The sequence below is a fragment of the Nelumbo lutea genome, chromosome 4 (genome assembly GCF_056320005.1).
Source record: "Nelumbo lutea isolate HS-2025 chromosome 4, American lotus-T2T, whole genome shotgun sequence".
Lineage (NCBI taxonomy): Eukaryota > Viridiplantae > Streptophyta > Magnoliopsida > Proteales > Nelumbonaceae > Nelumbo > Nelumbo lutea.
Genome location: NC_142687.1, coordinates 40,845,561 through 40,872,983, shown reverse-complemented (window position 1 = coordinate 40,872,983; position 27,423 = coordinate 40,845,561). Strand labels below are relative to the sequence as shown.

At 34.0% G+C, this 27,423-nt stretch overlaps 1 protein-coding gene across 1 annotated transcript; it reads right to left on the bottom strand.

Annotated features, from left to right (window-relative positions):
• Positions 1-4,854: 4,854 nt before the first annotated feature.
• On the bottom strand, positions 4,855-7,557 carry LOC148855380 (microtubule-destabilizing protein 60-like). The gene is made up of 7 exons (XM_088982429.1): positions 7,368-7,557; positions 6,770-6,859; positions 6,653-6,694; positions 6,464-6,562; positions 6,290-6,349; positions 6,097-6,191; positions 4,855-5,090 (listed from the first exon to the last, which is right to left on the bottom strand). Exons 2-7 carry the CDS (start codon positions 6,836-6,838, stop codon positions 5,003-5,005), a joined length of 453 nt encoding a protein of 150 aa, XP_088838555.1. The 5' UTR covers positions 6,839-6,859; positions 7,368-7,557; the 3' UTR covers positions 4,855-5,002.
• Between the last annotated feature and the right edge of the window lie 19,866 nt (positions 7,558-27,423).

Below are 27,423 nucleotides of genomic sequence, written 5' to 3'. Positions count from 1 at the left end.
AATTTGTTATATTATTTATTTTTTTTATAAAAAATATGTATATATGTGATGAAAATAATTAAAAAATATTTGTATTTTTATTTTATTTTATTTATATTAATATATTTTATTTTTTTTAATAATTTATTAATTTTTAAAGAAAACAAGTCGGATCGGATCATATCCGAAGATCCAACTTACCAATAGGATTCGAATTCAAATCAAGTCCTATTAGATCCAATTGGATCTTTGAATCGAATCAGATCCAACATAAAAAGTGTCGGATCGAATTCAAATATACCCTGATTCGAATCCAATCTGATATGATCCATTTGCAAATATAATTCCCTCACCTATTACTCAAGTGTACAAACTTATAAAAGTTTATATGTATCTATAAAAAACCCAAATGTTCTAACGTCTACTTAGATTTAGATTTCCTAATGGAAAATGATAATAAATTTTGTCGACAAGTTTAAGTGTTTCATATTCTCGGAGCTCTGCCCATTAATGAGAGAATTTTATTTATTTATTCATTTATATGACTTCTTTTTAAGGGCTACACAAAGGGGTAGCCCATCCCCCAACCTAAGTACAAGCGGGATTCAATCCCAAGCATCCACTAGGATCAAGGTTTAAAATTTCAATACGATATGCCTGATACGGGGCATATCATATTGTATCTTTGAAAATTAGATACTAGATACCCATGGAAATTAGACATTTCATCTTTTTTCATGTGTATTGGACCCATATCGGGGGCATACCGAGGCATATCAAGGGTGTATCAAGGCGAATTGGGGGTGTACCGAGGCGTATCGGTAGCGTATTAACAAAAAGTATACGACCAAAAACTAAAAAAAAATTAAATGATAAGCCTTGTTTCACCCCCAAATGACTCTAAAACTCTAAACTTCATTCCTGGGGTGCTAGATTTGCAAAATTTTGCAAGAAACAAGTGTGAATCATTAACTTTTTAAAGATTTTTCAAATTTTGAAAAAACATGGCAAAAATAGGTAAGTTTTTTTTTTCAATTTTTTTATAATATCTTGTCATTTCTTTTTTCTTGAATGGTTAAATTTATGTTGATCTACGTTTCTTACATCCAAAATCACATTTTTTTGTGTTATCAGTAGATTTATGGAAATTTCATGAAGATTATTCGGGAAAATATAAATAAACAAGAAAATTTGAAAATATAATTTTTCTTTGCCTATAATATCCATAGATTTATCTATAAAATCCATAGAGCAATTGGAATTTCTTCTTTAATATTTTTTTATTTTTATAATTTTAGAATTAAAAAATAAATAATAATTAATTATATTTTATCATTTGACCACAACAATTTAATATATTATAATTCTATTGATGATCTATCATATCCACAAACCAATTGAAATTTCTTCTTTAATAATTATTATTATTTTTTATATTTTTATAATTAAAAAGAATAAATAATCAATTAATTATATTTTATTATTTGATCACAATGATTGAATATATTATAATTCTATGGATGATCTATCATATCCACAACGCAATTGAAATTTCTTCTTTAATAACTATTTTTGAATATATTATATAATATTTATTTTTTTTTATAATTTTTGGAAATAAATAATAAATAATAATTATTAATCATTTGTTCCATATGCATGTTTTATGTTTGAATTCTGTGGCATGGTGAGATGGTAAAGCAAGTGATTTGCAATTGAGTTGTTATTCAACGATGAAAACGTTTAACGCATTAGATTTCTTCTTTAAAGGATAAATCCATGTATAGGCGAGTCAAACCATGAACAAATAGGATAGAATAGTGAAAACCATGAAATGATTCAATAGAGGCAGTACACCCCAAATGTCCATAGTAACAAATTGTAATGGTTTATTAAGAAAACAACTTTGTGATAGAAATGAGAGGTGATGACCTTTTCTAAGTGGACAGGTAGAACAAAAGCTAATAAATTTAGAACTAAGGGAAAACGATTAGAAGAAATTCCAGACAGCAACCATGGACCATGGTACTTGTTATATAAAAGGTAAATGATACTAAAATAGAAAAACAAGACATATGCATAACAATTTCACCAAAATTTATTTTGGTAACTTCCAAGATTTTTATTGTTACCTCCATAGCTTTATAATAAATACCATAGACAAATTATCAACTTGAAAACACTATGGTGGTGTTTGGCTCCATACTTTCATTACTGTTTTCTGAGAAATTAAACAGTGCCACATCCATCAATAATTCACCTTCAACGTTTGAATCTATTATTTGGTTAGCTGTTTTCTTAGAACATGGAAAAAACACACACAACATAAAAATGAAATCGCATCAATTCTCAAAATTCAAGAAAACTGGCAGGTGCCATTTTTTTATGTGTTCTTTTTCTTTCTCTAATGCTGTAAGGCATGGTCGCTGATGTGCCACTATTTTCTTAGAAAATGACAATGGAGCCAAACACCTTTAAACACTAGTTTTCTAGAAAACACCAGACCGTTGCATTGTCATTTGAAAAAACACAAATGAAAAAATGGCAATGAAACCAAACACCTGCTATAGGTTATATATAACTTATCAACAGGATGGCATTTGTCTTTTTCTCTCATAACATATTAAAACTTTTTCTCCTAGAGATGCAAGAACAAAACAACCAAAATTTAAAATCCACTCATCATAAATGCATATACATTTTTAGTTATTTATATGTATGTATGTATGTATGTATGGTTTAGACAATTCTTATAATAATTAAAAGTATTGAAAAAGAAAAGCTTCCAACTAAAAGTAAACCAAAAGAAAGAAAAATGAGCAAAGAGCATACAAATATCCATAGAACCCTACTCATATTGGTCAAAGACAGCATGCATATACGACTGATTTTATGGAGGGTTATGCCACCCTTTATACACTTTGAGAATGATGCCCAAGATGTATATAAGCAATTAATTGAAATCTTGAAATTGTTTGGAGCTTAGGAATGGGGGACTTTGGTAATTGTAAGTTGTGCGAGGCCATAATGTATAATTATTTATTCTCCTTGAATTGGTGGAGGTGTGTTATTTGTTGGCATCGCCCGCCTCTCTTAGTGGGGCCCTAGTTTGGTTCTTGAGTTGGTGGAGCCCATTCTTGTATTTTCTTTTCTTTTTCTTTTTAATATATTTTCCATTTTACTATAAAAAAATTATTTATACTTCTTACTTTCGCCTATAAAGAAAATATTAAATCAAATATCATGCTATTATCACCATTTTACTAGTGTGACAACCAAGTATTCTGAACTTTCAAAAATTAACACTGAAGTTATTGAACTGACAACCAAGTCCAACACCATTAATCAACCTTACAATGAATGGTAAAATTACCAAAATACCCATTTTAAACTCCTTTTATGCAGTCCAGGTAATGAATTTGTTGAGCTGGTTTGGGAGAATGGTTAGATTCTGATGAAAGGTCAGTCTAGTAAAACTTGAAAAATCCCTCATGAAACAGTCTTATAAATAAAGGATAGTTTTGAGATTTTGAAATGTTTCAAGGCACATATGACACCATGTGCGCAGATAATTAATGGAAAGCTAATGAGTGGATTTAAAGTTGATTGTTAAAAGTTTAGGGTACTTGGTTGTGACACTTGAAAGTTGAGGCCTCAAGTGTCATTATATAATTTTCCCTTTTATCATTTGTTTCTGAATTAAAAACAGTGAATATTTAGATGGAGTTCAGACTTTTTTTTTTTTTTTTGAATATTTGATGATACAGACACAACACTAATAAAGTGGTTTCTGGAATCCAATCCGTGCCTATGCTGGAGCCAAGTGGCTAACATATATCAGCAACGAGTCTGGATCTGCTGCACATTTTGTCCCTGCAGATCTTCCTGTACAGCATCAAATTAGAGGGTGCACCCTCTCATGCGTGAATTTCACATGTATAAGTGGGATTAGCAAACGTTACAAACGTCCTCCACTCCTCCAAACCCGTTTTTAATATATTGAAATTTATATTAAATTTTAAAACAATTTAAAAATAGGGGTTAAGGGTTTCTTCTTCCTCTTTGTTTGTTGTACTGCAATTAGGAATAAAAAAAAAAAAACTAATTTGATGTTGAAAACTAGTTTGTGTGCTCTAGGATTAGGATTAAGATGTTGAATTGACAATAGTGAAATTTGGTAGGAGCATCATCTTTTCACCACTTGGGCACACATGAATTTTCTTCTTCTCTATATTTGCCTTTTGTTTCATACTTAGTCTTTTGAACAACACAAATTGCAAAAACAAGATAAAGATGCTAGGCCTTCTTTTTCTCTAGTTCCTATTTGGATTACAGATTTTGTTAAAAATTTGTATTCTAGCTATCATCAGGCACTCCCAACTACTTTCTTTTCTTTTTTTTTTTATCCCAATAATTTATCCATGTGATCTAAGGGGGTATTATTACTGTAGAACCATATTGATCTTTATAAAGAGAGTTTACATAAGTCTAAAGCTCCTTTTGCATAAACTCCTGCTTTTGTGCTTCAGGCTGTTAAAAAAATTGAAACAAAAAGTGATTTGAGCATTTGTTAAGAGTTGTTTCTAAACTATTATAATCTGAAGTCACAACACTTTTAAAACCCTAAAAATGCAAAGCCTAAAATTGGGGTTTTATGCTTTTTGGAGCTTTAAAAACACAAATTTTGAAGTTTATCCAAACACAACCTACCTAAATTAATATTTAATAAAATAAGCTTGAAGCCTTAAACTTTGAAGTCACTCAAACTGATTAAGTCTTCTTTTTATTCATCCTTACACTCATAAATGCAATAGTACATGAAAGAATAAAAAGAAAATACAAACAGAAACAAGATACAGGAGGAAGAACAAAAAAAAAAAAAATCTATTGCTATGTATACAACAGTATTATTCTCAATTATCAGCCATGATCATCTACTTCATGACAATGTCGACAATACCACTACTGCCTTGGTCAATAGGCCTCATCATACAATAGCCTGCGGTTGCTGAAAATTGTGGAACTAACTACATGATGAAAGGCATTTCCAGCTTTTGCTGTTCAACATGTGAAAGCTTGGCTCTCTGGGAATTGTTGGTGGCCTCCTTGACCTGTAAGAGAGCAAACAAAATGAAAAACCCAGTTAAGTAATTAACTCATTCATTGTACTTCTGAACCTGCTAGCATTACTCAAAGCTGGACCAAGTTGGCCCTACTCCAATCAAGTATGAAGTTTCTACTCTGACAAGCCTTCCAAAGGTTTGGTCCAACCATTCGGTCACTGATCCAACTACATAACCACAACCCCAGAAGGGTTATCGGGTCATTGATCCAACCATTCTGTCTAGTCCAACTACATAACTATGGCAAAAGCGATATGTGGGGTCCCCTATTGATGGATGGTTTGTTTTAGGCTTTTAGCCACAAAATTTCTTCATATTGTAGAAAATAGGTGGGAACGCTCTAGGGGTGTTTTTTGATTGACCCAATTAATGTCCAAAATGGTCCCAACATTCAGCCTTGGGCTTATTAAGTCTTGGGATGCCCAGCCCACTTACATAGTTGGACTCAATGTCTAGATCCAACCCTGATCCTTAGCAGGCTGGGTTCAGTTAGAGCCCAATACTTTTAAACCTCTATTTATAGTCTCATCATATTCCTCAATTGTGCAAATAGATCATTTATTAAAACACCCTTATAGTTTGCAATTGATTTACTTAATTAATCTTCCATGACAAAATGGGTCATTTATTAACTTTATTGCGATGCCTCTTCTTTATCATTTTGTTAATGTGGTAAGAGAATATATCCACATTTTACCAGGGGCAAGAACAACATTTCCATTTCTATTTGTTTTTGATTAAATTCATTACAAATTATATGGGGTGTTTTAATAAAACATAAAATATGGGATAGGTTTTGATAAATACGTGAAACTATAGAGGGCATTTTAATAAATGACCCATCAAAATAAGATACCTAGGGTTTTGAATATTTTAGGAAAAAAAAAAAGATTGGTGAAGTTAGATAGGTTCATTTTCTTTCTTTTCAGTTAGTTTAGTGGATTTGTTAAGGTGTCACATCACTAAAGGTTAATGTGTTACTACTACACTGTACCTTTGTGGGAAGAAAGGCCTGTCAAAATATGGCATCAATTGGGCTTTTGGGATCATTTCCTTTCTCAACATCCGAATCTCTTCTTCTTCTATAATCTGATTCATTCATTTCAACGACTCCATGAGATTGAGTTCATGCACATTTCCTTTTTGTATTCTGTGGGGAGCAATAGATATTCATCAGCATATCTTACCTTCTGCACCCTCTCTTCTAGTTGCTTCTGTATTTCTAATTTGGTCATCTTACATGCAACCTGTGAGTTTGACAGAAAACTTGATAGGGATTTTAGTACAGAGAGGGAATCATAAAATGATGAAAATATTTTCAATGTCATATATGGAAGCCAACAGTTTCTCTAACTACTTACAAAAAAATTGAATTCTGCTCGCTTGGCAGCTCTTGTTTCAGTATGAAGCTTGAAGTCCAATGGCTTGCTTTGCTCTTTCAGAGGAGTTTTATTGGAAGGCTACAGATGGGTAATGATAAATTTTGCAGTAAAAGAGAGAGAGAGAGAGAGAGAGAGAGAGAGAGAGAGAGAGGAGAGAGAATGGATTACCTTCTCTTTATCAAAAGATCGATCATACAGCTGTCCTTTGGGCTGTAGAAATATCAAAGCGCATGAGGCTTGCATCAATACGTAAAAACATCTACAGAAACAGAGTTCATATCTTACCTCACTGTGAAGTCTTGCAGATTGTTGAGGCCGAGTGCACCTCACCGTTGATCTGGCTGTCGAATACATTGTAGAACTAGGCTACAAGTACTTGAATATGAAAAAAAAAAAGTCACTTAATAGTTCTTGAATTTGAATAAATAACAAGACCCAAAAAATAAAAAATAAATTAAAATAAAATAAAATAGAATGGTGAGATTAGAAGTAGAAAAAGCTCTTGGGTGCTCTATATCTGGCCCCCAATAAGTGCTTAGGTGATGTGGGCTTTGATTCATGGATTCTGTGGATGGGCAATTTATGGGCCTAACTCAAGACAGGATTAAAGGGTATACTTGAGCAAAATTATTCACAAGGCTGCTCGACCTAGACGTATATGCCAGTTTCCCACTAGGTTTGGACTTTCAGACATTGCAAGTCCTACAGCCTGAGCTCAGCCAAAGGCTCAATGTATCATGAACTCTTAAAAGCTGGGCACTGGTTGGATGGGTTTCCTACCACCCTACCACCACCACCACCAACAGCCACACAAGCATTCACTACTGATAAATTTCTAAAAGAGTAGAAGCAAATCTAGAAAACAAGGATCTGAGGTCTTAACCTTGGGTGAAGATGAGTTGTTAGGGTTTTCTATGATGAACTGATGACACAGTTCCACATTGAACAGGATATATATAAAAAGATGGGTCAGGGAGCTAGAGGTAGTCTTTAGACAGGTGAGAGATGAGCTTTCTTTCTGTTGCTACATCAGCAGCTTTCATGGTTTCTTCATTCTTTGGTTCATCAATCCATCTTCTAAACCAAACTTTCTGCTCAAACCTCCTTCTCAAATATTTCCATTATTCTTTAAAGTATGAAGTTGCTTCAAATCTGTTTGTGGGTTTAATCAGGCAAAACGGTTTCCTCCATCACAGTAATGAATCAAACAGTCAAGCTAACAACCAACTGTTGTTTTTTTGTTTTTCTAGTCAATGGTGAAATCCAAAAAGGGTCATCAGCCAAGGGTTGTTCACACCCCATTTTCAATTGGTTTCTTGTCTCATCCGTTATCTAACAAAGAATAAACCTTTTACGGGAATTGAAAGGTGCCCAAATGGAACAGAGCACTGTTCCAAAAGTTAGGTCACCGATTGGATTGCTGACCTACTTGGCTACTTATTAGGTACTTGTAGTTGAAGTTAGGAATAGGTAAAGTAGGCTCCAAATAGCAATCCTATAATTCAGACCTTGGTTTAATTTCTATGATCTTTTTACCTACCACCAAGGTTCAAAATATTTATACATGCAATATTTAACTTCAAAAAGTGGCCTAATGTCCCAATTCTATTGTAATATTTAGGCTTTGTTTCCTAAATGATCAGTGATTTATATGGGTAATGCATTTATTTGGGCAAATATTTTCTTACAATGACCATTTTATCTATGAAAGTACTGTTATTATTGAAGAGATAATATTGTTTCCTCATGTATTATCAAATTTTCACGTGGACAGAAAATTTATTTAAGTTTTAAGAGACTATTACATATTACTTACTCAGGTAAATGAATCACTTGGGAATTGTTATTTTTCGTGAAACCCACTAATACCGAGATACGAACGAAGGTTCCTTTCATTTTTGTAGAACCCACCAGCTTACCCAACCTATTTACTAGAAAAATGCATGGTGAGTTAAAAAATTGATATATATCGATATTTGAACCTTATCTAATACTGCTAATACTTAAAATTTTCTTCTGATGATGATTGCAAAGGCATTTAAAAGGATTAAATTTCAGCTAAAGTGGGGACCTTTCCGGCCCCTAAGTTCAGCAATTTCAGCCATTATCAAACGGCACCTAGTATTGTTATATTCTATAATTGGTGTTTTTATTTTTAGTGTTTCTAATTTTAATCTTGTTTATACTACAGATTGTCCATATGTTTTCTCCCTTATCCACAATGTAAATTCCGAATGGTTTCCCCTACTTGATTTAAAAGGTAGGGCTGTCAATGGGTCGAATGGACCCAACAGAATCGTACCTAACCGACCCTATTACGGCCTATGAATAGGGTACCCTCATTAATGCTTTAAATTGAAAATAATATATTATTATTATTATAAAAAAATTACTTAAATCATCATGTATTTTGAATTTTGCAAAAACCTCCTTTAACCTTTTAAATAAATATGCAAATTACCCCTTGCAAATGAGATGTTGAAATCACTATGCCCTTGTAATATAATTATATATGAATGTACATGGTGAACACCGTTGCTCTATTTTCAAATTGTCTAAGTATGGCATTTCTAGTAATAGGGGAGGTTTAAATTCAACCCCAACTTGGCCTTTGTTGTTCATTCAATAAAGTGAATAATGAAACCTAATAAAATAAAGTTATTCACTTTTTAGCCGTAACTTCATAAATCTTCCTTCCAATAAACTTTTTTATAGGCAAAGATGAGATTTTAAAAGCTTTAATGCATCACATCAGTGGCTTGTATCAAAGAAATTAAAGCTGCCTTTGGAAATGATGCAACTAAGTGTGAATGCAAATATGTAGAGTATAAAATGGTTCATATAATTTGTAAAGTTAGATTAGTTTTGCATTGACAAATTTACCTTCCTACCAAACAGACTTTTAGCTATAATGGGTGCAAACATGAATTTCAGTAAAGCATATGCTTTTTTTTTTTATCAAAAGCCCACTTAAATGCAAATTTACTTCCTTTTATAGATGTACTTTTACATCTTATTATCAATGTAAATATGCACTGGTCTGTCATTTGTCAATGCATAAATGTAATGTTGCCAAACACAGGCAAAAGTGAACAGAGTACAAGTTAATCCTGAAATGGGATTTACACTCTATTTGCATTGTTTTCAAATGTAGCCTAATGGAAAATTTTTGTAAATGCATCAAAATAGAGGTTAAAGTATTCGTAAGAAAACACAGGAGAGGTTTTAAGTAATTTTCCCTATTATTAATTTATTATTATACAGTATAGAAACTAGAGTCAAGAACTCATAAATATAAATAAATAAACAAAAAACCAACTTATTAATTTAAATTTGATTGCTCTTTGACATGAAAAAGTCTTGAAAGTAAGTGGAAGTTCCAACCCTAAAGCTTTGGAGCTCATTATAGATGGTTTAAGCTTTGGTTGAACTGCTTTGGGGAAGCCACTAAAAAAAGGTTTCAACATAAAAACTTTTTTTTTTTTGGTTGAAAGACAGCAAATCTGGATTTTCAAAATTTTCACAAAAGTATTGCTAATATCCTGCCAGTTGGAGCCAACATCAAAAAGCCATAATACCCAATGTGAAAGTCCTGCAAACAACGAAAAAAGGGGCTTTCCACTGATATGACTTCTCCAAAACAGCTCGACCAAAGCTTCAGCTCGCCCAAATGAACCATACTTGGTGTTAAGGAGGGTTGACCTCTCGAGCTGCTTTCTCAAAGCCCAACTAGGAGAACCCTAGTAGGAATGCAGCTTGGGCGGATTTGGATTGTGCTTTTGTCAAAATTTGAATGAATCCAAGTGCAATGCTGTGTAAAATGTTAACTTGGACAACCCGAGCTGCACCCTATGCCCAACCGATTGGCGATTCTAACAAAGCTCAATGCCTAATAAAGTTTTAAACATATTCTTTCTAAAACAAAACATAACAAATCAAAATCATCTTAAAGGACTAAGGGCTCATTTGGGAGAGCTGAGATGACGATTCAATTAAGTTGGTTCAGCTGCTCTCAAGCACTCTAGATATATAAACTATTCAAAGAGACTGAAGTGGACAGCTCTTTAAATGATTGACTAGCAACCAATTAGAATTAGGGTTCTCTGGAATTTTCACCAAACACAACTTAAAAGTTGTCCATGTGTGAGGAGCAGATCCCATCTCATCCATGTGAGGCCCACTTTGGAAAGTTAAAACCGTGATATATGCTTCAGCCCTCACAAACAAGCACTAAATTACTATAAATTTTCATGATTAATTAAAAGGATTTAGAGCATATACGGTAACATATAATTAAGTGTTTATTCGTTCCTTGTACTCCAGTTGGCCCTAAATCTTTAGTGTCACTAAGGCATAGTTTGGAAGGAGTATAAATGCAAATATGAAGAGTGCAAAACCTTATATTTTGTATTATTTTGTATGTATTTGCATTGTAAATTTGTACTGTTTTCAAACTAAGCCTAAGGCTGCATTTGGAAACAATGCAAATGGAGTGTAAATCCCGGTTCATGGTAAATTTGCGTTCTGGTTCACTTTTGCTTGTGTTTGGTAACATTGTATTTATGCATTGATAAATGACAGAAAACACAATTTTCAATACATATTTACATTGATAATAAAATGTAAATTTACATCAATAAAAAAGAAATAAATTTGCATTCAAGTGGGCTTTTGATAAAAAATGGCATATACTTTAATAGAATTCGTGTTTGATCCATTATAGCTAAAAGTCTATTTTGTAAGAAGGTAAATTTGTCAATGCAAAATTAACCCAAATGCAGCCTTAATTAGTTTAATTATCATAAAAATTAAAATACAATGCTTGATATTTTGAGCATGGACCAGAATAGGCTTAATTAAGCAGTGTTTTAACTTTCAAATCCACAGTGGTAAGGTCAGTCTGGGGATTGATAAATGATGGGTTTCTTTCCTTGACCACATCATCAGCTTGCTTTGGGTTCTTGTTCTGTTTCATTAATCCACCTTGTAAAGCAAACTTTCTGTTCAAACTTCCTTCTCAAATATTTCTTTTCCACTTGTTACTTGGGAGTCCGTTTTTGGGTTTAATCAGGCAAAAAAGTCTCCACCATCACAGTAACGAAGCAAACAGTCGAGTCAACTATCCACAGTTGTCCTTTTCCAGTCTGTTCTGAAGTCCACAAGGGTCTGGTAATAACCAAACGTGCCCATTCTCAGGTCATTTGTTTTGTCATCTTATGATCTATCAAAGACTTTGGGGTTGTTTGTAATGACTCAAGTGGCTGAACTGAATGACTTTTTACTTTGTCTTTTAGAGGATATAACAAACACTTTGGGGTTGTTTGTAATGACTGAAGTGGCTGAACTGAATGACTTACTACTTTGTCTTTTGAAGAATATAACAAAGACTTTGAGATTGTTTGTAATGCCTGAAGTGGCTGAAATAATTAAATAATAAAATATTTAAGGGTATAGTAATCAACCCAACTTCAACATCAGTATTGAGGAAGATCACAACCTGCTTAAAAACTTATTCACTAAAGCCATTTCAGCTGTTGTCTAACGTTTCCTTCACCATTTATAGTGAATTAAAATGTACCCCTATAGAATATATATAGCTATAGAGGTCTCAAAGATAGGTTTGTTGTTGGAATATTGGTCTACTTAATGATGCTTTTAGTTGAAGTTGGCACAATTTGAAGTTAAGACTTAGGACCCTTGAAATATGGTACGTGTAAGAGGAAGGTGAATTGCAGCTTTTCAACAACAAACCATAGTCTAGTATTAATCTATCTATTTATTAAATTTTGTAGAAAAATAATTAGCATCCCTAATTTTCAATTTCTGAATTGACTGATCCTTCTGTGATCCTTAAGGTCTAGTTTGTTTGCCATGTGAATTTCGTTTGGACTTGTATAAATGCATGGGAGTGCAAATAGGTTGAATGTAAATTCCAGCTTACTCTTCTTCATATTTTACTGTTTTATGTGTTTGTAAGAAGTAGGAAGTTATCAAATTATATGGAAGAGAATAGAAGTATGAGGGGATTATTTGTTTGGAGCTAAGGTGGGAAGCAAGATGACTTGGTCCACACTTTATATGAGAGATAAGATAGGAGGAACTAGGAAGGTGGTGTAAATTTTACATCAGTTTTTGGGATGCAAAATTCACATTGTGAGACAAAAAGTACAATTTTGTATCAGTTAGGATGTATAAGTAATAAACATATGGATACAAAACTGATTTGGTTGCAAAGTTTATCTTCTGGTTCACATGTGCACAGCTCACAAACAGAGACTAAATTGAAAAAAAAAAAAAAAAGAGTATTCGAAGGATGTAATTGATGGCTTTCAAAGGCCATTAACACGAGATTAAAACCTTTTGGATGGTCTGTTGTCTGCTGGTTGCATTTTGTTAGATATTGAAAATTATAGATACTCAAACATTTCAATGTAAAAAAAAAAAAAAGCAAACAGTTTAAATGTTCATTTCTCCAAGAAAATTGAATGAATTTTCTTTGAATTAATAATGATTTACTAAAAATCTTTTAAAATGTTAAAACTTTAACCAGAAAAAAAAAGATGAAAATTGATTTGTTTCTTATTTGATGATGAGTGATACACAATTAATAAATTTTAGAAAAAAAAATCAACATGAAAGCTGATAATGAATTATAAGTAAATTATTATTATTATTATTATTATTATTATTATTAAAGATCTGCTTCATTTACAATAAGAATCGAAATCAAAATTCTTCAAAATCACAATCAGAATGGAAATTGGCTGGAATGGATTCTCATTCCCAAACGAGGGGAAGGAATATCCATTGATCCATTCCATCAAACAGTGGAGAATGCCATTTTACAAAAAAAATGGAAATGGGATTCTGATCCCATCTAGCCAAAAGGTTGGAATCGAAATATATCATTCCATTTAGACCCTTATTCCCGCAAACCAAACAGGTCCGTCAGATCTTTAATTTAATTAAAATTAATTAACAGGCCATGGTTTCATAGCTGGAACCAAACAACTTCTAGCAGTGTTTAGGAAAACAGCAACACCGAAGTTGAGTTCTGTCTCCTCATCACATGACAAGCTCGTGGACTAATACTTGATGCATGGCAAGTGGGTTAATAAATGGTAAGAATAAGATTACTTGGGAAAGCATGTGTTTTCAGGGTAAAGAAAGGATTCCACCCAATTGGCCTTCATGTGACAGAAGGATGAAAAAAAACAAAAACGAAAAAGCATTTCTACGTTATCTAATCAAAATTATAAATTAATTTGGATATTTCGGATACCATTTACACCCGTTGTTATAATTAATCAGTTATTATTAGGTTTAACTTATCAAAAAATCAATTATCATCATGTTGGAGATGAATCAGACTAGGGGTGGCAACGAGGTGAGCTTTTCACGAGTTGTTCGAGCTCGGCTCATGAAAAGCTCAGTTCAGTTCGATTTCTACCGAGTTTCGAGTCAAGCTCGAGCCCAATTCATTAGCTTGATTATGAAATGAGTTGAGCTCGGCTCGGGAGGCTCACGAGCCGGCTCGAATATATATATATATATATAATAAAATTGCAGAAAATAATATATATAATGAAAATATTATAATATTAATTATTATAATTCTTAATTTTTTAAATATAAAATAAAAAAATATTTTTATATATAATTTTTTATTTTTATAAAATATTTTTTCTCAAAATCGAGCTCTAGCTGAGCCAAACTCGAGCTCAAAGTTCTGGCTCAAACCGAGATTGAGCTCGAGCTCGAATCTTGTAGAACAGTCTCCATCCGAGCTCCTGCCCTGTACTATTTGGCTCAGCTTAACTTCAATCTACCCCTAATAATAGGCTAACTAGTGGGGTATTTACAGCTTCGGGACTGGGTTTGTACGTCTGGGAATCCCAATTTGTCCAAATATAAATCCAACACCCAATGCAATTAAAAGAAATATGATTTTTGTTTTGGTACTTTTGGGTTCCATGAGTCTAAACATGCAACAGGAGTGGCCCATCCAACCCAATCCGGCCCAAATTGCATCCCTGTTGGTTGGGTCTGACTCAATTCCAAAATGATAATAATTTTCAACAATGTTTTCAAACCATCATTGACCCTAATGGTCAGATTGCTCAGTCTGGGAATTGTTCAGGCAATCGATTCCATTTTATTCTAAACTTGGTCTTTGACCAAAAACTATTAAATTAATCAACAATCCATTGATCCAAACAGTTGAACCATTGATCCGTTCAATGATTTTAGGCCATTTTTTATTTTATTTCTCTTTATTTTTTAATTTTTTTTTATCAAAACAAGTCATCCCTTTGAATTGGACAATTGAACCATCAACCCAGAAATCGATGACAATTTCAGGTCATTTTTTAAAACATTAATTTTCAATAAGGAATCATGCTTTTTAATTTTTTTTTGTTGATTCTAGTTTATTTGATTAATATAATATTCTGACCAGCTGCAGCAACTATATATATAGTTTTAATTTATTGAAACCTATTCTAAGCTATTTCTGAATCCCAAGGGTAAAATTTGAATCAAATGATTCAAATCCGATCCTTTGCAGCTATACCAACGAAGCTCAATCCTCTTTAAGTTTCTTGGTATTTGCCTAGAAGGTATAAATATTGTGTGCCGCACCATGGTTTTAAGACTCGTCAAGGTTGAATTCCACCAGGTGGACTCGTATTTTTGGTGTAAATTATTGATATATCTCTGAATCAATTCAGGATATTTGACTCATCCGAGTCCACTCATAGTTGCTTGAGATTATATTTAACTTTACTTCTTTTCCAAGATTATTTGGATCGTATCTTGAATTGGTGGCTTGATTCACGAGTCAACCGAAATATTAAGGCCTAAGGTGGTGCTCTACAATATAATGTGAAATTAATGCTTCTCGATGTGATGTGAGTTTCAAAACAAATCAAAACCATGAAACAAATTGGCTCTTAGTTGTATACGTATTATATATGACAATCTACTTTTGTTAACATAAAAATTCTAAAAACAAATGAAAACATAACATAAATATTCTTATAATTGAATGGGTTTTCTAAAACAATCTTAGTGAACTCCGTAGTTAAGGATTAGTGTGAAAAGAGTAGAGTGTAAAATCTTGTATTTTGTATTATTTTATATATATTTATATTATATATATTGAGGTCCCGTTTGGTTTGCGAGAATAGGGGTCTGGAATTGGAATCGGAATTGATTATTCTGATTCCAACTGTTTGGTTGGGCGGAATTGGAATTCCATTTCCCCATTTGAGAGAATGTTCATTCACTATCCCTCTCTTGGGAATGAAATCCCATTCCTGTTGATTTTAATTTTCATTCCCATTCTAATCTGAACCAAATAGGTTATGGGAATGGATCATTCCGATTCCGATTCTATCTGTGAATCAAATGGACCCTTATATTTGCCTTATTTGCATCTTTCCAAACTGAGCCTAATTTGCATCTTTGAATTGAATGCAAATCAAGTGCACTTGATAAAAGAAATGCCATGGTTTCAGCCTCGGACTAAAACCATGAATCATAACCCTCGATGTATTGCTATGGCCCCACCTTGAGAGTTGGATGATGTCCGTTGCACCATAGTTTTAACTGTGAATCATAACCCTTGATGTTTTGCTATAACCCCACCTTGAGTTGGATGATGTCCATTGCACCATAATTTTAACCAATAATAACGCCCCACATCAGCCATCAAATGTATATGACTCACAACTCCTTGTGACTAACTCATGCAAACTAAAAATTCACAGTGAAGAAGACACAGAAGACTACTACATGCAAGTCAACGAGAATGGCAACATTGTATTCAAGTGTAGCTTCAGGGATTTTCATGTTTATCGGTTAGGCACTATAAACTTAATTATCTGTTTGCTAATTCAATTCTTTTGTATTGGTTTTGGTAATTTGATGAAGCATTCATTGATGTTTTGTAACTTTTAATTAATCCCTCGTTGCAGATATTTGCTTTCAACAATTGTAATTGGATGTGCATACACAGTTCAGCAAATTCCATTTGCAGTTCACTCGGCGTTTGTACAGAGCTCTTCAGCCAATAATGGCCTTCTCTATTTCACCTTCTTGGGGGACAAGGTTTGGCATTTATCTTTCTTACATTTTTCATCTTCAGCTTTACTGGTTTCTTTATGTTTTCATATTCTGATTTAGAGAACAAGAAAGGGTTGGTAGGTTTTATATATATATATATTGCTTTGACTCAATTTGTTTACACTGGAGTAAATGCATGGAGTTGGAATAGGCCGTGTAAATTTTGATTTATATTTGCTTGTGAGAAGTAAAATAGAGTGATCTCCACTTTAAATAAAAGAGAATGGAGGTGTAGGAGGAGAGTTATCTGTTTAGGAGTGAGGTAATTAGTACAAATTTTGCATGGTTTTTTGGGATGCAAACTTAGCATGCCAGTGAGTGATCAAGAAAAGACAAAATGTATAAATTTTGTATCAAATAAGTACATATTTTGCACCCAATCAAGATTTGCACTGCAACTAAACGGCAGCTTTTCTTTAATTTCCACATGCTTTTCTTGACACCTGATCACACATAGGGAACAATAAATAATATTATTTCCACATACAATTCATAGCCTTCATCTTTTAAGTTTTCCAACCACAAAATCAATTTGATTGAATATATTATTTCAACAGGTTGAAATTTTGAATCTTTTTTCTTTAACAAAGTCGGAAATGGGGATGCAACTATTACACTGTTGGGAATTTCAAGTGTGTTTTAGACTTTCGGTCTCTAATGAAGGTTTTTGAGATTTTACTATATCTTTGCAAGGTTTTTAAAATCGGATCGGACAGGGAACAGTTCTGGGGTCTGGTGTCGGGTCGAACAATCCAATCATCTGGTCTGAATGGATGACCCACTCTTGACAAAAAAAGAAAAACAAATAACCGTTGTCTGGATTGATGGTTTGATAGACCGGGTCAATGGTTTGCTGACCAATCAACGATTTTTTGCCAAAATCAGTTTTGGGGTGAAACGGAATCGGTGACCAATTCCTGGTTTTCCAGTTCAACTGTATGGTCTGATCCGGTTTTGAAAACACTGATAAATAAAATTTCTTTATTGAATTTAATTCATTTATTAGCCTTTTTCAGTATTTTGTAGTATTTTGATTTCATATAATTTTTTTGTATTATTTAAATAATATTCCAAAATTCTTAGGGAAACAAACGGCCAATGCCCAAAATTTTTGACAAAATTATAAAATTTTTGGATGAAATAAATCTGTCCATTATATTTCAGACATTGTGTCAATGGCCTTGACCAAAACCAGAATTTGGCAAAACTCCCTACATGAGGTCTAATGCTTGCACAGTTCCTGTGAAAAATAAAGGATTTCTAAATATTTCGCTCATAAATCAGCTATATCCATGCATGATATTATTGATACCAGGGCTGTTAAGCCCATGTTTGAGAGTGCTTATTGTTAAAATAAGTACTTATTCAAATGATCATTTATCAATGTTTGGTGAAAAAGTGTATTTTTTTCAAATGAAGTAGAATAGGCTTTTCAAAAATTAAATGACGAGCCAAGATGGGTCAGAAAGCAATAAATTCATGAATAAGTACATATTGGGGCTTATTTACTAAAAGCCGATAAGTGCATACAACCTCAAATAAGTATTTATTCCTAAGAGCTTAAAAGTAAACATTCTGAAACATGGACTAAATGTTTCTCCGTTATCAATAACTAAATAATAAGGTATAACTAGCTAATTAATTTAGGAGGCCTTTTTGGCAATTCTAAAAGTTCAAGACCTCAAAAGATTATTCATAGATAAATCTTTGAAGACCAAAGACTGTTTGGTCTCAATTTTTTTTTAAAGATCTTCTTAAAAGCTGCTAGAAAGACCAAAAGACTGTTTGGCAAGTATATTTGCCCGTCCCTCTCACATATATGTTAAATGCAATGTTTTAAAAAATGACTTGGAAATGGAACTATTTTGGTCACTGGTTTCTGAGTCAATGGTCCAACCGTCCGGTTCGAACGAATGGCCCGTTCTGATAGAAAATTTTAAAAAAATAAAAAATAATTAAAAAACTAAAAAATAATCAAAACCATTGAACAGGTCAATGGGTCGATAGTTCGACTGCCCGGGTCAACGATTTTTTACCAGATTCCGAGTTAGGCAAAAATAGAACCAGTTGTCTGGATGGTTCCCAAGCCAAACGGTCTGACTATCCAGGTCAACGACGGTTCGAAAACGTTGGTTAAATGTTATGTGTGGGACCCAATAACACATTCAAACATGCAAATATTACCTGTTCATGGGCCAGGTAGCCCGATGGCTCAGCCCGCACCCTAGTCGGGTTTGGACATGTAACTAGGCCCACAGGCCTGACCTCGGGCCCAAAACAACAAGCTCGATTGTGTTTCAGGCCGGGTTTAGGATTTGTCAAAAAAGCCCAACCCAAGCCCGGCCTAGCCCGCTCAGCATTATATATTTTATAAAATATATAATATGTATTTTATATATTATATAAAATATATAATATTTATTAGAATACATATTAATAATTTAATATATATATATATATATTTTTTATTTTTTTCTTTATAATTTCTCTCTCTATTTAACCACTTTAGCAATAGCAACAGCATGAGCTAGATTTTAGGCTTAGGCCCAGGCCTAGGCTTCAGGCTTTTTATGAGGGTCATGCTCGGGCCGAAGTTGTAGGCCCAATGGTCGGGCCAAGCTCAGGCTCAGGCCTTAAAAAAATCTATTAATGTAGAGTAAAAGCCGGCGTGGGCTGGCCTGGCCCATGAATAGGTCTACCCACAATAGGTCCAAAATGCTCAAAAACCCTATATTGTCAAATTTTAAACAAAGATTCCCTCGTATTTGCATCTTTCCCTCAATTTGAGCAAACTTTCCTAAAATTATAAAATACCCCCTAAATTTTCCTAAAATTACTAATGCCTTAATATAAATATAACCTAACTTTTTTAATTTCAACTAATGTACTGCTCATCTTCTCCTCCCTCTCGACACACAGCGGCGGAACGGTGTGCCTCGATCTCTACTCTCCTCCTCTCTAGTTTTTTTTCTTTTTATTTTTTATCTCTCCCTCTCTTTTCTCGATCATCCCTCTCTCCCCCATTTCTCTCTCTCCCTTGATTTCGTCACCGCCGCTCTTCCGCCGATCTCTTGCTCTCTCTATATTTTGTTTTCTCCTCTTCTTCTTCTTCTTCTTCTTCTTCTCTCTCCCTCCGTTTCGTTACCGCCGCTGCAGATTTGCAGCGGCGGTAGATCTGAACCCAGCGATAGATCCCCATTTCTCTCTCTCCCTTCCGATGATCTGTCGCTCTCTCTCTCCCAACGAGTTGCAGCGACAAATTGGGTAGAAATCACCTCTTCCGAATCATTTCCTTCCTCTTCTCTCTCCTGCAGCTGCAACTCGTTTCAATTAGTAGAAGAAGAAGAAAGAAGAAAATGATAAGAAACGTACCTCTGTCGCAGAAGTATCACGAGTTTCAAATTTTTGCCACATACATCGGGAAGCACAAAGCTCAAAAAGACTATAAGCTTCATGTGGAGCTTATCAAATCTAGACCGTTGGCATTCTGGGCTTTTATGGCCTTTTTGGAATTTTGTCTTCCAATCTAGCGGGCTTTTACTAGCCAAACAAAAAAATGTGTTTTTGGTCTGCTGAGCTTCTAAAAACCCATCAGATCTTTTAAAAAGATTTGCCAAACCTTAATAATTTTGATCTGGTCTTTGGAGCTATAGGACTCATGATAAAAATACAATATTTTATCAAAAAAAAAAATGGTGGATCTTGAATCCCCATAGTTTTGAGTATGCTGGGCTTATACAGGATTTGAACCCATTATTCAATAAGTCCCACCTAAAAGATCTGTTGGAGCAGAAATCGGGTCAATCAAATGATCCAAATCAAGTTGTATATTAATCTGATCATGCTTCGGTGCTTGTGCAAAATTGCTCCTAATCGGCTCCATTTAAAGGATTTAGGAAGCGAAGTGTCAAATGCAAGCTTAGCAGATGATCCACTATTTATTTTTAGGTGTAACAGATAACAGAATGCATTTAATTAGGTGGAGGCTCCGTTAAACCTTTAGGGTTTGAAGGAAAAGGTAAGAAAAGAAAGGAAAAGACAGGGAAACAAAGGTTTTCCTATCTTTTCCTTCCTTTTCCTATATTTTCCTTCAAACAAAACATAGCCTTATTGTTTCAAAATGGAGCAATATATGAGATCTTGGTCTTAAGCCCAAGGTGTGGATTCTAAGATCCACACTTTTATGTTGGACCTTAGACCCAAAGCGCAGAAACTTCAATTGATCCTGGATTCACAATCCACCTCTAAGCGAGTTCAACCGTAAAATTTACAGAGAAGTACGGACAGCCCCAATGTAGATTTCTGAATTCCACTCCAGAGTTATAAACATTCAAAATGTCAAAAACCCCCACTCTAGCATCAATTCCGAGCTGGCACCCACCCCAGTTATACTTTGGGCCTAAAAAATTCTGACCCTGGGCTGAACCGTCATTCTCCCTAAAATTTATGGTTGAATTAGTCAGAGAATCTTTTTTTTTTTCAGGAGTTCTACAACCAAGTGAAAATCAAACTATTGAAAAATAATCCATCTATGCATCAGAAAGGCTCTGTTTATGCAGTGCAAATCTCAACTGGATACAAATTTTAAACCTAGTTCAGATTTGTATATACTTGTTTGTAACCTTAACTTGCACTCTTACCTGATACAAAATTTACACATTTTGCTATGTGTATTCTTATTTTTTTCCTTTTTTTTTTGGTAAAATAGCTATGTATAGTTGTATACCCATAAACATTGCAAATTTTGTATACTAAAAATTGATACAAAGTTTGCACACCTTCTACTTTAATTCTCTTCATATAAAGTGGGGATCAATTCACTTTACTTGTTTTAATACTCCCAAACAAAAACTATTTTCCTACCTTTTCTCTTCAAAATAAAGTAGGGACCACATCATTCTACTTTCAATTTTACTCCTCAGGCTGCATTTGGTTGTGGTGCAAATCCGAACCAAATGCAAAATTTGCACCTGTTTGTTTGTAATAATAATAATATTTACTTTTTGTGTCATTTACATTTACCGGCACTGTAAACTTAGCATCTCAAGAACTGATGCAAAATTTACAGCACTGTCTCCATTCTCTTGCATATACCACACCATTTTATCTCCTATTATACTTTTCAAAACAAATAAGAAAGGTCAAATTTGAAGCAAAAATAAACTGGAATTAATACTCAGCCTTTTTACACTCCCAGGCATTTATACAAGTGTAAATGAAATTTGCACTGCAACCACAAAGCCTCATGAATGGATATAACAAAAGTCAAACTTGAAACAAAGTTAAACCAAATTTTACACACAACCCATTTGTACTCCGATGCATTTACACCAATACAAATTTGTTTTGCAAACAAACCGCGCCTAAGGACAGCCAACGAGTCAGGATTGATCCCAAAATTCAAACTGGAATTTGAATTAGTTAATTCTCTAATCAGATTATGCTGTTAAGACCCCCAGTAGTCTCCAATTTTGATGATTTAGGAAACATTTATTGTTTTTTTGAAATAAAACCAACTTTTTTTTGCTGATGTGGCAATTTTAAAAATAAATGAAAACAAAAATTCCAATTCTGTAGAGTACCCCAACATGGTATACAACTTCCACAGCTGAATAAGGATTCTTAGTACTAGTGCTATTATTATTATTATTATCTTTTATGATCAGTACTGGTATTGAAAATCATTATTTAGTACCATATAAAATTTAGTACCATATACAATTTCATGCATACCCAAGGTTTAAAGTATCGACATGTATCAGTCCATATTAGCCAATATGTATTATATCAGGAGCCCTTCAATACGTCCCTACAAAGGGTGTATCGGGGTTCTGACCAGTTCAGGAGCCCTTCAATACGCCCCCCTGAATTGATTTTGAAAAAAAAAATAAAAGAAAAGTACCGATACTACTGGCATATCGGGCGTATTGATATTTAGAACCTTATGCATACCATTAAAAATAATTTCACAGGCTTTACATTTTAATTTCAAGAGTTTAACACACATGGATTTGAGCAGGTCATTTCCTTCATGTTAGCCAGTGGTGCTGGGGCTGCATTCGGCTATACTATAGATGGCAAGAGGACCTTGAATCTATTTTCTGCGGATATAGACAAGTTCTTTAAAATAGCAAATGTCTCTACTAGCTTCCTTCTACTAGGCTTCTTTTGCATGGATTATTGTCTGTGCTCTCATCTCTTGCCCTCCCAAGGAAACGATAATTTTAGTTCTTTGGTGTAGCAAATTCCATCTATCATTCTCATCAAGGAAAGAAGGGTTTCCATTGCAGTTCTTCTCTTATTAAGCTAAGGGTTCATTCTCAACTATTGTAATTCCTAATTCTTATTAATGTATTCATCTTGTGATGCATTAGCTGAAAATGGCAAAATGCTACATGGGAGATAAGCAAGGTTCAAAATATCGATATGTATGGTGTGTATTGACTGATATGTATTGGTTTTCTGAGTGATGATGAATTAAATAAGCATTATTACATGATTTCATTTATTTGAAACTGTAACCAGTGATGGGGCAGCTCTCTTGTGAAATAACTGAAAATATAAAATATAAGAGTTTTGTTCGAGAAAAACTCTCCAGACTCAAAGATTATCAATACTTTGAACCAAGTAGCACAAATAAAATTTTCCTCAATAAGTGTTCGACTATGATGTCAGAAAGACATGTGGCCGGAAAGCCTTATAACCAATCAACCAGCATCAGAAATGGTAACCAATCAGGTGGCTTTTCATCAAAATTCATCTAGGAGAGGGGCGCTGGTTGGTCAAAGCCTTTTGGGTATCAAGTCTTTTCAGCATTATAGATTTTTCCTCTAAAGATAACAATGTTTGGAAATTTAAAGACTTTTTTCTTTTTTTTTTCTGGTTTAAATTCCATCAAGTTGAGTGGATTGCTTAGTAGGGTGACACAGCTCATGCTCAAGACTTCTTTTTCTATCAAAATAAAGTGGTTAGACATTGCTCTTTAGGGTCAGTTTGGAAGGAGTACAAATACAAATATGTAGAGTGTAAAACCTTATATTTTGTATTATTTTATATACATTTGTACTGTGAGTATTTGTATTTATACTCTTTCGAAACTGAGCCTTAGGAGTACAAATATAAATATGTTAAGCGCAAAACCTTGTATTTTATATTATTTTATATGTATTTTCACTGTGGGATCAGAGTGTAGGTCAGACTAGTTGAGCTAATTATATTCATGAATTGCTTCAAATCCACAAGGGAGATGTGCAAAGATTTTCCTTTAAACATTGGTGGGTAAAAGCATTTTAAGGGAGATAAGTTCTATATAACAAACTTCCAATGCAAAATGAACTATATCTATACAAAGGCCTTAAAATTAAAGATCGAAAAGGAAAAAAAATACGGTTTGGGAGTTTGACATAATTAGTGAGATCCACCAAAACAGAGCAATTATGAGCTTTATGTCTAAGAGATTGGGTTGGCCTGGTATCAAGCCCATCCTTCATTGGGCTTATGTTCAAAAGTAAAACTCAATTCCAAGTATAAAGTCTGCACATATGGGCTGGATCAGGTCTGGAAGAAATATGGCTTCCTAGGCCCAGAATTTCTTGGTCAGTCTATAAGGACCTGGGCCAAAACGATCAGGCCTAATATGAGAGAACTTTTAATTTGGATTGAAAAAAAGAAGGAACTACTATTTGAAGGAGAAGCCCTATTATCCTGGGTTTGGCCTAAAAAGATCTTACCTTTTGATGGGGAATTGGATTCCATTGATGACCAATCTGTTGGTTAAAATGACCTCCCAGATTTGGATGGCCCGTGTCCTGATTTAACATGGAAGTTTGTTCAATCACAATTTATGAGGTCAATCTATTCATACACACACAAAGAAGAGAAAAAAAAAAAAAAAAAAAACAGAACCAATGAATGAATGAATGAATCAGAACTTGGAATCCAACAAAACCTATCCCATCTGATCCAATTATGTTGCTAACTTGGTCCAACTCAGCTTATTTTTTAAACCTATCCCATCTGATCCAATTATGTTGCAAACTTGGTCCAACTCAGCTTATCCCATCTGATCCAATTATGTTGCTAACTTGGAATCCTCCCTTTGCTTCTCAACCCCATCAAAGTTTTTTGGTCTTTTGTGACTTTCTGAAAAAAAAAAAAAATCGGGATCCTTTAAACTCACCCACAACCAATGTGGTTTCCTTTTTATTAGGAAACTGCATCTAATCAATTTCTCATTGAACATGTGCATCTTTTAAACCAGTCTGTGCATCACACCAATCTCTCCTAGTATTTAGTATTTACAATAAATCTGTTAAATTTTTATTTTAATTATTCCAGAAGTATGATTTAACAATCCCCCATGTGGCAATTTCATTTTCTTGATATCCATTAAGTTGAGCAGGTAATTTCCTACTTGTTGGCTTCGGCGTTGGGGCAGCTTTGGACGTTACCATTGATCTCAAGAACAGGGGTGATGTTTATAAGCTGTTGAAGAACACTGCCTCATAGATCTTTCACGAGAAATATCAGACCTAAACAAGTTCTTCAGCATGGGAAATATTGAAGTCTTGTCATCCTTAGCCCTCTCTAAAAACAGATAATCTGAAGTACAATAAAAATATTTAGTTGAAGAATTTCACAAGGATTGTTTTGGGTATGTTATGTATGTTATGGGAGGATGCCAACTGACCATCTAGACTACATGGTTGTCACAAGTGTAAGCTTTCCTTTATGCAAACGAAATGTCTCTATCAATAAATCTGTTATACAGTTTACCCCTAAACAACAAACAATGGACAGATAACCGCAAGCAAAGCATACCTTAAACTCTGTACTGTATCACCTCCTTTGGGTTTGCTTTGCTTTCAAAGATTCATCCATTTCTTTCTGCTCAGATGCAACAGAAAATGACCAGTGGTATTATTCCCCATACACCTGACCTTTCTCAGTTAAGACCAGTCAGCTGCCATTCCTTAGACATTTACAGAATTTGGGAAACAACAATGTTGTTTGGCTAAAACAGGGGACAACTTATCCAATACATAAGAACCACATTGGTTGGCTTTTCTCCATAGATCATAGCAAACCAACCACATTTAGGGTCATGTAAGAATTTCCAGTCCCAACATCCAAAGCTGCAAGCCCAACTGAGCAGAAAGATCAAGTTGGATAATTGATCTGTATGGATTAATATTTAGTAGGAAATTTTTGTCAAACAAATATTACCTGCATAGTTATTATCAAAATGTACCATGAAGAGGCACTAAATACTCTTCATCTATCCATAGATATCTCCTCTGTACTTGTACCACATGGTTGCCTTGATATATTTAGTTTCTTCCACTCCTGAAAGTTGAGCCAAAATAACTTGATCAAACATGATGAACAACGGTTAATAAAACTTTTTTGAGATTCAAAAGGATATCATGGAAAGCCGATTACAAGGAACATGAGGGTATGCCTCCATTCTTGACCAGAGACATGCTAATCTCTCGAAGAGAGTAGATCCAGGTATGCTGTTCATGTTCATCCAATAATCCTCCTTGATGAGAACCGAACAAATATAGAACTCCCCCTCATAAAATTGGAAGTTTGGTTTGAATATGTGCATTTAATTGCCCACATTAAGGGTTGAACTCTCTACAAGTGAACATTAAAAAGTGTATTTGTGAGTCATGCCATGTGGCACTCCACATCATCTGCAAAAAAAAAAAAAGTTACTCGATTTGATGAGTGCATGAATTATGATATTAGGCAGTTCTTAGACAATGTTTGGGAGTGTTTATTGTTTAAAAAAATGCTTATTAAATAAGCATTTTATGAGTGTTTGATGAAAAAGTGCTTCTTTCATAGGGGATTTTTTAGAGGGCCAAGATGGGCAGAAAAGCGCATATTAAAAAGCTCAAAATTTGGGCTTCTTCAAAATGGGCTTATTGAAAAAACACTTATTGGGGATTTTTTATCAAAATGCCCATAATTGCTTTTTCAGGTGCTTTTGGAATGTTTTAAGCGATTTTCCCAATAAGCACTTAAAAGAAGCACTCCCAAAAGAGGCTAAAACACAGAGGTTTGAGGAAACTACATAATATATACCCCATAATTTCAAAAACTACTTCTATGTTGACCTTCAAAGGTTAAGTCTAAGGGATAAAACAAAAAGGACAAAAAATGTCCCTCACTGTTCATTACACTTTCAAAACATGACCCTACCCTTGCAAGCACAAGGAAAACAACCACGGAAGCCTTCAATTCTAAGTTCTGTTTTGGGGCACTGGGACAGAGATCTCTTCCAGTGAAGCAGGTAAGAGTGGGGCTTGGGCTTCAGGTTTTAAGCTGAGGCAAATGAAATGCAATATGACTTTAACCGGTTCCTACAATTTCATGTGGTCTCATGCTATGCCTCTTGGTAGAGCTGTTCAGAAACTTTTTCGGTGCCAGACAAGAGATGATGTCTTTAGACTTAGAGGATGTTTGGTTCCGTAGGCATTTATTTAATAAACGCTGTCACTTAGGCGCCACTTCAGCAGTTCCTCTCTCATGCTCTTTCATACAGATCGAGAATAACAAAAGTGGACTTCGGTTTTTATGCACGCCTATCGTTTGGGGAAGTTATTTTTTAAAGCTTCCACAAACGGTTAGGCATTTTTTCACTGTCATGCTGATGTGGTGCCTAGTGGTGCCTAGTTGTTATAAACAGTTGTAATTATTACCTTTCTCAGTTTTACCAGAAAATAAAGTATAAACGCTAAATGAAAAAACGTAAACAGAACCAAATATATACTTAATCTGCAGTGCTTTTTTTTCTTTTTCTTAAT